The sequence below is a fragment of the Chelon labrosus genome (assembly GCF_963514085.1).
Source record: "Chelon labrosus genome assembly, chromosome: 13".
Classification (NCBI taxonomy): domain Eukaryota; kingdom Metazoa; phylum Chordata; class Actinopteri; order Mugiliformes; family Mugilidae; genus Chelon; species Chelon labrosus.
This window is the reverse complement of record NC_140346.1, coordinates 19,557,911-19,572,832: the sequence shown is the minus strand read 5'-3', so window position 1 is coordinate 19,572,832 and position 14,922 is coordinate 19,557,911. Positions and strand designations below refer to the sequence as shown.

At 39.4% G+C, this 14,922-nt stretch overlaps 2 protein-coding genes across 2 annotated transcripts; both read right to left on the bottom strand.

Annotated features, from left to right (window-relative positions):
• Positions 1 to 1,964: 1,964 nt before the first annotated feature.
• LOC311498603 (extracellular calcium-sensing receptor-like) lies at positions 1,965 to 7,245 on the bottom strand. Its single transcript, XM_084559265.1, has 9 exons — positions 6,287 to 7,245; positions 5,704 to 5,998; positions 5,507 to 5,593; positions 4,983 to 5,256; positions 4,256 to 4,452; positions 3,875 to 4,144; positions 3,430 to 3,657; positions 3,210 to 3,333; positions 1,965 to 3,106 (listed from the first exon to the last, which is right to left on the bottom strand). Exons 1-9 carry the CDS (start codon positions 6,505 to 6,507, stop codon positions 2,193 to 2,195), a joined length of 2,610 nt encoding a protein of 869 aa, XP_084415391.1. The 5' UTR covers positions 6,508 to 7,245; the 3' UTR covers positions 1,965 to 2,192.
• Positions 7,246 to 8,337: 1,092 nt separating this feature from the next.
• On the bottom strand, positions 8,338 to 14,882 carry LOC311498601 (extracellular calcium-sensing receptor-like). Its single transcript, XM_084559263.1, has 9 exons — positions 12,350 to 14,882; positions 11,977 to 12,271; positions 11,771 to 11,857; positions 11,277 to 11,546; positions 10,894 to 11,100; positions 10,532 to 10,807; positions 10,074 to 10,301; positions 9,847 to 9,970; positions 8,338 to 9,518 (listed from the first exon to the last, which is right to left on the bottom strand). The coding sequence occupies exons 1-9, from the start codon at positions 12,586 to 12,588 to the stop codon at positions 8,605 to 8,607; spliced, it is 2,640 nt and encodes an 879-aa protein (XP_084415389.1). The 5' UTR covers positions 12,589 to 14,882; the 3' UTR covers positions 8,338 to 8,604.
• Positions 14,883 to 14,922: the final 40 nt, after the last annotated feature.

Here is a 14,922-nt window from a genome sequence, read left to right as displayed (position 1 = left end):
TTCAAAACATTCTGTAAAAGCTCAGTAAACCAAGGTGTCAACAAGGTGTTTCAGGACAACATGAATATTTTGGAAATGTCTAGAGAGTGGCATTAACGACATATCACTGACACTTTCAAAATTTTCAGTTTCAGTTAAGTTCAAAAAAACGTTTAAAACTTGTTTGGGGATTTTTGAAAATATAAAACCGACCGAGCTAAATGAGGCAAACCTGAGAAGCAAACTATTAAGTGAAATGAACAACAGTTCAGTCATGCCGACTTAACGGGTGACGATACCGCTCAACTATGTTTTATAAGTATATTATTTCTTAATTGAAAGAGATAACAAAAACCAATAAACATTAACTTTATACAGTGCTTGTGTAATTATGTTGTAAACTTTATAGTTTGAATTAGCAAACAGACAACCAAAACAATAATTAAAAAAATGAACAGAGCGATTAAAGAGATATCAGCAAAGGGATTATTACTATTATAAGTTTTAATATAATAGACTACTCTAGTTTTATTGACTCTTCATTGTCAGCCATCTTTAACTTAAGCTAAACTGATATTTTAGCTGAACTGTGAGTACTTACTAGCTAAACCATGAGCTCAACCCCTCAGAGCAAAGCTAAAACACCAGTGACAGGAAGTTCAGCTTTTTTCTGAGAGCCAGCTCTTTTGCCACGGCTCCCAAAGAAGAACCGGTTCTTTCAGCTCCCAAATAGCTCTTTATTTAGTATCGTTTATAGCCTAATATTTTAGCCCAACATGGCAAATACATATGGTTTATGTGTTGATTGGCACTTTTGCATTCAATGTTTTTATGAGAAGCCTAATGATTGTCTCATTTTGTGCAGTTATTCTGTTACAAAAATGTTCTTACTTTTGTGCAAACAAATGAACAAAACACTGCAATTGCATGATCCCAAGTTCTCACAGGCAAAAGGAAAAATAGTGGGGAGCCGGCTCTCACTCGATGGGAATTGGCTCTTCTGATTCACTACCAACCGTTGGCTCTTAGAGTCGGCTCTTTAGAGCATGACACATCACTATAAAACACACCAAACAAGCTAGCTAGTTAACAATTTATGGATGTTTTTACAGCCATTTTAGATTACATGAAAAGGCAAAATGTACTTTAAACATTTATACTGCAGAAATGTTAGCAACATTTGTGATCATAGCAACATCCAGATCCAGGTCATTCAAAAGTTGAGTTAGCCATTTCTAGGAGAGACTACCATTTTAAGACAACGGCCCAAAAAACACACCCTTCAGTGCTCAACCTCACCAAATCCATGACTGTACTCTACAAACCAATAAAATGAGGTAACAAAAAGACAGCAAGTAAAGTGACTAATTTTAGCTAGGTGGAGGGCTAGCAAAGTGTTGATGCTGCTGCTATAAAGCTAACCTGCGAAGAGGGTGGAGTGAGTCTCCTGAGGCAGGATTGTTAAGTGTAGTTAACACTGTTAACTTAACAGTGTTAAGCTAACACTTCAACAACAGCATATCTGTGAAACATAGCAAAACTAATGTTACCCACCTGTCAGGCAACAGAGTGATCTCTGCATAGCCCTTTGTTTTCAGATCCTATGAGCCAGCTCTCTTGTTGCTGATTATGATTCTTAGCTTGAGCCAGATTTATCTTTCAACTCTTCTTCTTCTTCTTCTTCTAATTAATCTCTCACTCACAGCGCCCCCTCTCCAACTTTACAGTCTATTGCATGAGCACAAACTACTGCCTCTTTCATTTCAGGAAAAAATGTTATGTTGATCACTCCAACCCTGTTTTTTTCTTTGCATTTAAAGAGCAATGGTTAAAATCACAACTTTTTTTAACACATTGACACGCAAAATTGTCATGTTGTCAAGTTGTCAGTGTTTAAAAGTTGATGTACCTGTCAAGTCTGGTTTGAAACAGTGATCTGACTGATCTCTCCATCTTTATTGAGTGACATAAGTAGAATTATTAATATGTCTTCAGTAAATATTTCAGTACTATTTTTCTGAAGGCATATGTTGCTTGTGCTGCCCAGAGATGCTTATCTTACTTTAAGAAACACCAAGAAACACAGTTTAAAGTAGTTCTTTCTTAAATGTTTATTGTAAATAGACTTATATAGCATGTTGAACATTGGAAACAAGTACAGAAATATAATGAAATGATGCACTCTCCATTGATCATTTATTGTTACTGCAAGCTTATGACTTGGTGGCTCCACGACCCATGATCGCTTTCTTTGTGTTCCTCTCTGGTCTCAGCAGAATTATGTAACATTTGGGTCCAAACAGCGCCACCAAGAGGCCAAAACTGGAGGCCAGGATGGCAAATACCTCCACCGCATCTGCATATTTGCCTGGAGAGTTGACATAAGCAGGGACAAAAGCCACCCACACAGCACAAAAGATTAGCATGCTGAATGTGATGAGTTTGGCCTCATTGAAGTTGTCTGGAAGATTCCTTGCTAGAAATGCTAAAAGAAAGCTTAGGATGGCAAGGAAGCCAATATAGCCAAGAAGAACTGCAAATCCAATGGTGGACCCAACTGCACATTCATAAACTATCTTGTCATTGTGGTATTGTGTGTTTTTATGAGGCACTGGTGAGGCAGAGACAATCCACACAACGCAGATTGCTGCTTGAATGCAAGTTAGAACTAAAACTGTTCCTCTCTGCTGTACAGCACCAAACCACTTGAGGTTGGCACCACCTCCTGGCTTAGAGGCCTTGAACACAGCCAGAACCACCATAGTTTTCACCAGGATGCATGAAACACAAAGCACAAAGCTGATTCCAAATGCTGCATGTCTCAGTTGGCATGTCCACAGTCTGGGTCTTCCAATGAATAACAGTGAACACAGGAAGCACAGCTTAAGAGACACCAAGAGCAAGAAGCTCAGTTCAGAATTGTTAGCACGTACCATGGGCGTACGCCTATGATATGTAAAGATCCCGAGGACAATAGCACAGATAAACGTGCCCAGCAATGAAGCAGATGTCAAGCAGATACCCAGAGGTTCATGGTAGGAGAGGAACTCCGTTTTCTTAGGAACACAGTGGTCACGCTGGGAGCTGGACCAAAAGTCCTCTGGACAATCAGTGCACTCCATGGAGTCTGACAAAAAGGTGAAGAAGATATAAATTTTGGCAGTATACATACAATATACTATACATAACACAATGTGTCTGAAGAAAACTATTCACACAGGAGCCACAACCTGTTGTATTGCTGATCTTTCCCTCAGAGCATGGGATGCAGTCAAAACAGCACACAGGTTGCCCCTTCTTTCTGGCAATGCGGGTACCTGGAGGACAGCTTTCACTACACACCGACCTGGGAGGCTACAGGATGAACAATAAACCATAATTCAATTAAACCATCATTTCATTTTGTTTCATAAAACTGAGAGCTAAATTTCCAATAAAAGGAGAAACAACCTCTTTTGATTCAGTGTTCCAGACGATTTTGTCTTCATCAAGTTTGAGTTCTTCGCCTTTGAAGGCTGACCTCTTCACCTCACCCACATTCTGAAGTTGAAATTTCCCGTCAGGGAGCCACAGCCAATTCATGATATCATATATTGGTAAGGCATCACCATTCTCATCAAATGACACTTGATCACCAAATGATGTGGTGAAGTTGACCTTCTGCAAATAATGTACAATCTACAATGGATAACAGAAAAAAGAAATTCAGTATTTTGACAGACAAGGGTTTAAAATGATTTGCAATAAAATCAGGACATTATGTATTTTTAAGTTCAGTGAATCTATATAAAAAACGAGACAGGGATGGTTTGTAAACAATGACTAAAGGCTCCACACTTAATTTGATCATGAATTAATATGAGTCAGCAAATTGAAATAAAGGTTGATATCACACCTGCCATGGCTCCACTGTTTGCAAAGTGGCACAGCTTTGCCCGCTGAAAGGCCCTCTGCCTGGCTCGCAGTGGAGCATATCATCAAGGGCGTAGGCCAGAGCATACACAGCCTTGTACACATTGTACTCAGGCCTGAGGCTAGAAAGATCCAAAAACTCCGTCTCCACATTTTCTATATTTTCTTTTCCAGTGCATAGTGCTCCCCCAGCTTCCACCAAAGCTGTTGGATCAAATTTACACTGAAATATGTATTCCCAAAACTGCCTCACCTGCCACATAGAAAAACAGAGACGCTACAATATAATATTTTACAATATTCCATTATTCATTCTTTTCATTAGTGATTTATTTGAAATTAGACTGTACGATTAAATTCTTGCCATGTTATTTTCATGGTTGTCATTTTGGTCAGGGCGTATTTGTAACAGAAAATCCCTGAGCCCTGGCATTTCTCCTCGACGAATGGCAATGCCCACAGTGCCCCTCAAATATGGCATGAGACGAGGTGTCTGGAGTACAGCAGTCGCTGTCCAGGATTCACCAGCGAACCACTGCAGGCCTGTTACATTCTGTTGCACTACCTATGTATGGCAATAAATTAAAAAAAGAAAAATGTTAAGAAAGTTGAAAAAAGAAAAACATAGGAAAAAATATACAAACCCGTGAAGGTTCTCAGTCATCCAGGTCATGGTATATCCAAAAAGGGTTAAAAAAAGAAGCTACTCGGATGAGTGGTGAAACATCTTCTCAAAAAACTCTACAAGTCCAGTTGCCTTTTTTGAACCCTTTTTGGATAAAAAATAGAAGTGAAAAAAACATATATCTTTCCAAGACCATACATTTACATAAGTTCTGTGTATACCAATCTACAAATAATAACCATTTCAAAAAATTGTAGTTGTGCGTAATAATTTTAAATAATTTTACTTTTAGGGAATGGCTCTTGATGTACATATTATAGATTGTCAGAAAATTGTTGTTTGGTTTAAACTGGTGACAACTAACATGATTTTATGAATCAGTGACATTCACTTCAAAAAGACATATTTTTATATACTATGTGTATCTTAAAATTTTAAATCTGTACATGATATTATAATTTATTACTAACTTCGTCCATAAGTTGCATCATGTGTGTCTCGTGTGCAAACGCCATAACCACACGAGCTGTTGATTTCTTAATCAAATTAACGATCCTCCTGAGTTCACGAGGATCATTGTCCCAGGGCAAAACCTCAAGGTAGGCTAGACATCCTCCACCAACATCGACCAGATCAGATTGGAAGGATTGGGCAATATGGAGTCCATAATCATCATCACTGACTAGCAGGCCCACCCACGTCCAGCCAAAGCGTTTTAAAAACTGAATCATAGCACGCACCTAAGAGAATATATATCAGTTTAAAGGGATTAGTGCACATATATGTATATGCTGCTAATATGAAATTCAAATTAGAGTTAAATATATAAATTATATTTTCCATACACTATACATCTCCCAATCAACTCATTAATTAAGCTCACTAATGAGAAAAATAAAAAGGTCTGTGCCATCTGGAGCAATTTCTATAAGTTTACTCTATTGCCCAAAAATTTAATTTGCAGCTCTGTACTCAGTAACAGTGTTTCACCTGGAAAGCATCACTTGGGATTGTTCTGAAAAAAGATGGAAACCGCTGGCGATCACTCAAACATGAACATGTGGCAAAATAACTCACCTATGAAGAAACATAAGAAGTCAGACCCCGTCAGAGGTGTTTCTTATTTCAAAAACACAACTATTAAAGCAAAAAATCAATTAACAATGACAAAGACCGAAAAAACTTACAATGGGCATTTTGAATAAACCTAGCGCATTGGACATGGCAATAGAGAATGTTGAGTAGGAGTCACCCACAATCCCAAGGACTGGAGGGGAACCTAAACAGTTCTCCTGAAGCAGAAACTGCTCTTCTTGACCACTGGACAATGACAAGGCACCGCTGAATCCAATAACAAGTGCACCACAGTTATCATAAAGTCTGTATCCCAGAGTCACATTAGGCAGCAGATTGGAGTTCTTGTTGATCTCATCAATGGCAAAGACCATGGCCATGGCATGCCTGAACCCTATAATATCAAAGCTAACACACAAGATGTCATTATTAATCACTGAAATTAAAATCTAATATGTACTGTGAGACAGTACAGACAACTATCTACCTATAAAGATAAATTAACGTATATTGATAATATTAACATACAGTACATTTTACAGTTGTATTGGAATATTTCATAACTGCTTAAAAGTTGCAAGTATATGACCATATTTCATAATAATTGTTTAATTTCCACAGTGTGTTACACATTATCTTCAATAAAGACCGCTATTTGCATAAACACATTAATATCTGCATGTACGAGATACTTACCCTTTGCAGCGGGGTTGTTCTGGCTCAGAAGAAAACGTCAGCTCAGGAAAAACTGAGGTGTAGTGGACCTCAAACAGCCCACCCAGCACCACGTCACCAGGCTTGTGCATTTCATTAAGATGAAACTTTCTCCGTAAATTACAAAACGAGGCAAATGAGGACGACACAGAGCACACAAGAGAGACACCCAAGATTAAATATGCATCATATAAAGCTCCCATAACTGTCCTCCTCCCTTCACACTTTATATTCTCAATTCAAGGTTGCTTGATTTTATATACACCAGTGGGTGTCTCATCAAATTTACATGTTTTCTATTAGTGTGTAATCTATCACACAACCTATCAGGGCAAGGGTTATTACGGTAGGACACGACACAACTTATTACCGTAATTATGTTAATATTCAGTATTCAAAACATTTTGTAAAAGCTCAGTAAACCAAGGGGTCAACCTATTTCAGGACAATATGTACATTTTGGAAATGTCTGGAGAGTGGGATAAACTACAGTTTCCGTTCAGTTCAATAAAATGTTTAAAACTTGTTTTGCGATTTTTGAAAATATAAAATCCACCAAGCTAAATGAGGCAAACCTAAGAAACAAACTGGGATTAAGACTTAACTGTGAGTGCTTACTAGCTAAAACACTAGTGATGGGAAGTTCAGCTCTTTTCTGAGAGCTGACTCTTTTGCCATGGATATATAATAGACTACTCTAGTTTTATTGACTCTTCATCGTCAGCCATCTTTAACTTAAGCTAAATTAATAGTTTAGCTTAACTGTGAGTGCTTACTAGGTAAACCATGAGCTAAACCCCTCAGATCAAAGCTGAAACACTAGTGACAGGAAGTTCAGCTTTTTTCTGAGAGCCAGCTCCTTTGCCACAGCTCCCAAAGAAGAGCCTGCTCTTTCGGCTCCTGAATGGCTCTTTATTTAGTATCGTTTATAGCCTAATATTTTAGACTAACATGGCAAATGCATATGGTTTATGTGCTGATTGGCCTTTTTGCATTCAATGATTTTATGAGAAGAATAATAATTGTCTCATTTTGTACAGTTATTTGGTTACAAAAACATTCTTACTTTTGTTTAATATTTCAATAAAACTGTAATTGTGCAAACAAACAGAACCAAACTCAGTAAAAAAATGGTACAAGTGTCTGGAATATTTGTGAAAACTGAGAAAAATCAGATGCCTCAGCTTAGATGGGCTGATGCGATTTCTTCTCTCTGTGAGTATCTGCCCTGTTCACCACTGTCTGCTGTCTTACTCAGCCAGTGTCTGTCCCCCTCTCTGCTTTCAAATAACTGTATGATCTCCTCACGCAAAAGGAAAAATAGTGGGAATAGGCTCTTCTGATCAATTACAGTCAGCTCTTTTGAGCATGACACATCACTATAAAACACACCAAACAAGTTAGCTAGCTAACAATTTACAGACCTTTTACAGCCAATTTAGATTACATGAAAAGACAAAATGTACTTTAAGCATTTACACTGCAGAAATGTTAGCAACACTTGTGATCATAGCAACATCCAGATCCAATCATTTAAAAGTTGAGTTAGCCATCCATCAGACTACCATCTTAAGACAACAGGCCCAAAAAATACACCCTTCAGTACTCAACCTCACCAAACAGCAAGTAATGTGACTAATATTAGCTAGGTAGAGGACTAGCAAAGTGTTGATGCTGCTGCTATTGTAAAGCTAACTTGCAAAGAGGGTGGACTGAGTTTCCTGAGGCAGCAGATCCCTTCAAGGTAGGGTTGTTAAGTGTAGCTAACATTTCAATAACAGCATATCTGTTGAACATTGCAAAACTAATGTCACCCACCTGTCATATTTGAACCAGATCTCTTTTTGCTGATTCTGATTCTTAGCTTTAGCCAGATTTACTATCCAAGTCTTCTTCTTCTTCTAATTAATTTCCCTCTCTCTCACAGTGCCCCCTCTCCACCTTTACAGTCTATTGCATGAGCACAAACTCTACTGCCTGTTTCATTTCTGGAAAAGTGTCAAGTCTGGTTTAAAACTATGATCTGACTGATCTCTGCATCTTTATTGAGTAAAATAAGTAGAATTATTTATATGGCTTCAGTACATTTTTCAGTAATATTTTTCTGAAGGCATATGTTGTTTGTGCTGCCCAGAGATGTTTATCTTACTTCAAGAAACACCAAGACACACAGTTTTTAGTTGTTTTTTCTTAAATGTTTATTGTAAAGAGACTAATATAGTATGTTGAACATTGGAAACAAGGACAGAAATCTAAAGAATTGATGCATTCTCCACTGATCATTTATTGTTACTGCAACCTTATGACTTGGTGGCTCCACGACCCATGATAGCTTTCTTTGTGTTCCTCTCTGGTCTCAGCAGGATTATGTAACATTTGGGTCCAAACAGCGCCACCAAGAGGCCAAAACTGGAGGCCAGGATGGCAAATACTTCCACTGCATCTGCATATTTGCCTGGAGAGTTGACATAAGCTGGGACAAAGGCCACCCACACAGCACAGAAGATCAGCATGCTGAATGTGATGAGTTTGGCCTCATTGAAGTTGTCTGGAAGATTCCTTGCTAGAAATGCTAACAGGAAGCTAAGGATTGCCAGTAAGCCAATGTAGCCCAGTAACACCGCAAAGCCAATTGTGGAGCCCACTACACATTCATAAACTATCTTGTCATTGTAGTAGTGTGTGTTTTTATGAGGCATTGGCGAGGAAGACACAAGCCAGGTAGTACATATTGCTGCTTGGATTGAAGTAAGAACCAACACTGTTCCTCTCTGCTGCACAGCACCAAACCACTTTAGACTGGCTCCACCTCCTGGCTTTGAGGCCTTGAACACAGCAAGAACCACCATAGTTTTCACCAAGATGCATGAAACACAAAGCACAAAGCTTATCCCAAATGCTGCATGTCTGATTTGGCATGTCCACAATCTGGGACGTCCAATAAACAGCAGCGAACACAGGAAACATAGCTTAAGTGACACCAGGAGCAGGAAGCTCAGTTCAGAATTGTTGGCGCGCACCATGGGTGTACTGCGATGATATGTAAAGATCCCCAGGACAACAGCACAGATAAATGTGCCCAGCAATGAAGCAGTTGTCAGGCAGATACCAAGAGGTTCTTGGTAGGAGAGGAACTCTGTCTTCTTAGGAACACAATGGTCACGCTGGGAGTTGGACCAGAAGTCCTCTGGACAACCTATGCACTCCACAGAGTCTAAGAAAAACGGAAATATTATTTTTGTTTCTGTATTTTAAAACATTTTTACTAACAATTTGTTACAGTACATTAGTGACCTTTACTGCTAAAGCTGCACCATTGCACTCAGACATTCAAACACAGATATTCATGATGTCCCTGCCACAACAGTCAGTCAAAGTAGTCACTTATCCAGTAGCAAGGATGTTGGCTCTCTGTAGACATATTCACGTTGAACGTCTATAGATACCAGAAATGACCTGTTATTCTGCATGTGCTAACCTGGAAAGCCAGAAGGGGCAGATTCATTAATATAAAAAAAAAACGCTGACTAAGTTAAACCAACCTGTTTCATTGCTGAACATTCCCTCAGAACAAGGGACACAATCAAAACAGCACACTGGTTGCCCTTTTTTTCTGGCCATCCTGGTACCCGGAGGACAGCTCTCACTGCAAACGGACCGTGGGGGCTGCAGCGACAGTAAGAGTGTCATCACATTTATTCTACGAAGCGTAATGCTATTATTGAGTGTCACACAGAACCGAGGCCAAACAATAACAAACAGAAGTAACCTCTTTGGAGTCAAAGTTCCAGAAGATTTTGTCTTCATCAAGAGTGAGCTCTTCACCTTTGCCAGTCGTCTTCTTAACGACCCCCACAGTCTGCACTTTAGTTCCTCCATCAGGGAGCCACAGCCAGTTCATTATATCGTAAATCGGTAAGGCGTCACCATTTTCATCAAATGACACTTGATCACCAAATGATGTGGTGAAGTTGACCTTTTCTAAGTAATGCATGAGCTACAAAGAGATTAGATGAATTAAAAGATTAATACTGTGACACATTTTCCAGATTAAGATTGTATCATGGTTTTGTTCAAATACTGTGCACTAAAAGTAAAAATCGGAGTTCTCTTAATGTGATTAAACACTGTTTCTTGGGTTTGGGTTAAAATATTGTGCATTATGTCCAAAAGAAGCTGGTATAAAAACTTGTGTGAATAGTGGTTGAGTGTTAACTGATATCACACCTGCCATGGCTCCAGTGTTTGCAAAGCAGCACAGCTACGCCCACTGAAAGGCCCTCTCCCCGGAATACAGTGCAGCAAGTCATCAAGGGCGTAAGCCAGAGCGTACACAGCCTTGTAAATATTGTATTCAGGCCTGAGGTTAGAAACATCCAAAAACTCTGTTTCCACACTCTTTAGATCTTCCTCCCCAGTGCACAGTGCTCCTCCACCTTCCACCCAACCTGCTGGAGGTGGAGCAAATCTACACTGAAATGTGAATTCCCAAAACTGCCTTACCTGAAATGTATTTCAAACAAAGTCTTAACAAAAATAACAATAGTTTATGTTGGAATGACAGATCCAATTCAATGTTATAACCTCACCATGCTATTTCCATTGTTAACGTTGTCATTGACGTCAGGACGTGTTCTTAACAGAAAGTCCCTGAGCCCTGATATTTCTCCTCTGCGAATTGCAATGCCCAGCGTGCCGCCCAGGTACGGCATGAGACGTGGTGTCTGGAGAACAGCAGCTGCTGTCCAGGCTTCACTGGCCATCCACTGCAGGCCTGTCACATTCTGCCTCACCACCTGTTCATTGGATTTTGTTAATATTTTTGGATTTATGCAACTATATCCCACTGTGATGGGCCAGGTTCACTATAAAATACAAAACTAAAATTGTTATTATTAAGAAACAAGTGAACAGTTAAAAAACAGATGTGCTGCATGCAGATAGATAGACAGATAAATGGATAGATAGGTACCTCTTCCATTAGTTGAATCATGTGGATCTGATGTGCAAACACAATAACCACACGAGCTGTGGATTTCTTTATAACTTCAACAATCCTACTTAGTTCAGATGGGTTTTCACCCCACGGCAAAATCTCAGAGTAAGCCAGACATCCTCCACCCGCCTTGGTCAACTCAGCTTGAAAGGATCGAGCGACATGTAGCCCATAGTCATCATCACTGACCAGCAGACCTGCCCACGTCCAGCCAAACCGTTTTAGAATCTGAATCATGGAATTCACCTTGGATGAAACCACATGGTGATATTAGTGTACAGGCTTTCTTTCTTTCTTTTTTTTTTTTTTTTTGTCAAAACACCACAATAAAATCACATTTATTAAATCCCATTATGGTCTTTCTACTTAATCCATCTAAGTATGTTTAAATCTACAACTAAAATACTTTGAGGGGATGTTATATCAATACACTTTCTATGAAACATTGCATTTCTAAAACAGCATTTCACCTGGAAAGCATCACTTGGGATTGTTCTAAAGAAGGATGGAAATCGCTGGCGATCAGTCAGGCAAGAACATGTGGCATAATAACTCACCTATAAGGCAACATAAAATGTTAGAGAATCCTTACATGCAATGCATATCTACCAATCGGTCATTTAAAAGTGTTACAGCAAATAAAAGGCACAGCTAAAATTGAAGAAAGAGCACTTACAAGGGGCAATTTGAATAAACCTATTACATCAGAGGTGGCAATAGAAAATGTTGAGAAGGAATCCCCCACGATCCCCAGGACCGGAGGGGCCCCCAAACAATTTTCCTGAAGCAGGAATTCCTCTTCTCGACCACTGGCCAGTGACAACGCTGCACTGAACCCAATTACAAGTGTGGCACAGTTATCGTACAGACTGTATCCCAGAGTCACATTAGGTAGCAGGTTGGAGTTTTTGTTGATCTCATCAATAGCAAAGGCCATGGTCATAGCATGCCTGAACCCTGGAGGGTCAAAACTAGCACATAAAATGTAATTATTAACACTAAAAATCAACATACTCTGTTGTGTGCTGCTACATGAGTGCGACACTTACCCTTGGCAGCTGAGCTTCTTTGGTTCTGAGGTGAACGATAGCTCAGGGAAGACAGATGTGTAGTGTACTTCAAACAGTCCACCCAGTATCACATCACCAGGTTTGTGCATGCCATTAAGGTAAAACTGTTTTCTTAATTTGCAAGATGAGGAAAGAGAGGACGACTCGGACAAGGAAAAGGAAGAAAACAAAACAAAGTAGACACTCAAGAGCATAAATGCACCAAGAAATGCCCCCATAACTGCACCTCCTCTTACACCGCTGTTTCTAATCTTTGTGAATGCGTGCTTCGTTATATATGGATGGTCACGTCCGCTCCGTATATGATTTTCATCATAGTTTACCACCACCCACAGTCACATGTGAGGGCAGGGCATAAACATAGCAAATGAATCCTATAGACACACACAGTTAATGATTTATGCGTTTGTGTCTTTTTACCTCAACAACCCACCATGAGGAACACAAAAAAGACCTCAAATGCTGACAATGCTGTTTAATTTTTAAGTATTTTTATTCTATGTTCTGTGATAAGTGGGGAATGTTTACTTTCTGTAAAAAAAAAAAAAAAAAAAACACCATTGCCACCTACAGAGGTGTAAATATGACAGAAACAGACAAATAAACCAAATCAATAGGTAAATGAACAGCACAACTTGATTGGTAATTCGAACATCTCAAGAACTACAACCAGTGGAGTGAATGTTACAATCAGTATTGATGGGTGGTTGCATATGGAGCTCTGTTGACCTCTGTTGTCAATCCATCATCCTGTAACATTTTTGTACAATATTAGTTAGGGAGCCTCACTATAGAAACAACCTTGTGGAGCAATAAGTCAAGAAAGCCCTTGTCAGCGGACAGGCCAGTCACCTGAATTGTGTCCTCCTTTATGAATACCTGTAACCCTAAACAGCTTTCTTTCTCTTCCTGTTGTAAAAAGTGGAGTGGTGTGCGATCATGCAGTAATGTTACCCTTGTAGCCCCATGCCAGTACATGTTGAGTTAGTGTCTTTCATCTTGAGGCCCAAATTCCTGGATTACGAGGGATTGAAAAATTCTGCTTTTCTCTCATCTTCCATCTAAACAATTATTGGTGTTGTATAAAGGAGGGGAAAATAGCTAAGGACTACTCCAGCTTGCAGAGGATATGGACCTCCATGTCCACCCAGAGGTGAAGCAATTACTAGGTCTCTGATCAACCCTCAGCTAGGGTGACATATGTCCCTCCTTCCAGGCATCATAAACTTTAATACAGCCTCCCAGTCTGTTGAATCATCTAGCCTATTGGGCTTGGCATGTGAAATGTTGAGGAGGCCAAGCCAAGCACACCATCCATGACCTTGTTATAAGTTATCTCTGATAATAGTGACATATTATGCTCCTACTTGACAAGATCACCGTCTTTTCTTTTGTTATGGGTTTTGTGGGTTTAATGTGCTGCAGCACTCTCTGATGTATCTGCCGTGTGACCTTATGGATTCCAACTAACAGAAGGGTGTTATTATTATCGAAACTCTCGTATAATTCGACATCACCAAGCAAATAAGTAAATCTGTTCTATCTGTAAACACATGTCGTGGGCTGTCCTCAGACAAGAGATCTACAACCACGTTCTACCAGCAGAATGGTGACTTTTTCAGAGGCATTTCTGTGAATTCTACTGGTGCCTTTGCAAGACGGGCATCCCAACACCATTGTTCCATTTTAGCTTGCATATGGCAATGCCTTCACTGGTGGTCTTTAGTGTGGGTTCTTCACACTACAGTAGATAGATAGATAGATAGATAGATAGATACTTTATTAATCCCGAGGGAAATTCAAGCATCCAGTAGCAGTATACAGTATACAGGCTTATATACAGTAAGTCTTCATAGAAGGTGCATGTTGGTCCTTTTGCAGCTTTCAAAGAATCTGTTTAGAGACTGGGATCTGCCACTGAGACACAAAAAGTATATTTGGTTACTTTTAGGATAACCTTGGTTCTCTGATAATACTATCCTTATGCAAATGACGTGAATAGGCACATGGGAGAACGAGGCTTCAGAATGCTGTGTTTGGGCGTGCAATACTGTAAAGTCACCCACATCTTAAAGAATCGGATCACTCCGGTAACCAAACATTTTTTGGAGCAACACTGTACTAGCCAGATGAAATAATCTACGGGTTTATAACTTAGTGGCTCTGAGGACAGTGAGCAGACATTTGCTGAGTATCAAAATACAGTATTTGACTAGCTTAAGCACATTGCATTGCATCACTAGTTTTTAGCCAGTGCCATACGCAGTTGGTAAAATGGAATCCTGAAAATATTGCGGCTAGATCTGTTTACATACCGTTGGCCATTAATAGTGCATTGTCATAGCACATTTTAAAATATAAGTAATGGATGCATTACAGTCTTTGATTACAAAACAGACCTGCTGCATTTACAATATTGATAGCATTGCTATTGTATAAAGGGTGTGGACGTGGTTGAAGTTCAGAAAAAGAGAAAATGATCAGGCAAAGGTCAGATTGGGCAGATTCAGCTTTATTCATTCATCATTCAAAGACAATTCATTGTAAATGAC

Bases quoted from the DNA above. Each gene is read 5' to 3' on its own strand.
- LOC311498603 (XM_084559265.1), bottom strand. From the start codon at position 6,507: ATGGGAGCTTTATATGATGCATATTTAATCTTGGGTGTCTCTCTTGTG. The intron at 5,999-6,286 runs GTAAGTATCTCG...CTTGTGTGTTAG, and splicing joins GAACAACCCCGCTGCAAAGG to CTTTGATATTATAGGGTTCA. The intron at 3,107-3,209 runs GTTGTGGCTCCT...CCTTTTTGTCAG, and splicing joins AAAGATCAGCAATACAACAG to ACTCCATGGAGTGCACTGAT.
- LOC311498601 (XM_084559263.1), bottom strand. From the start codon at position 12,588: ATGGGGGCATTTCTTGGTGCATTTATGCTCTTGAGTGTCTACTTTGTT. The intron at 11,101-11,276 runs GTACCTATCTAT...TCCAATGAACAG, and splicing joins TGATTCAACTAATGGAAGAG to GTGGTGAGGCAGAATGTGAC. The intron at 10,808-10,893 runs GTGAGGTTATAA...AATACATTTCAG, and splicing joins TTAACAATGGAAATAGCATG to GTAAGGCAGTTTTGGGAATT.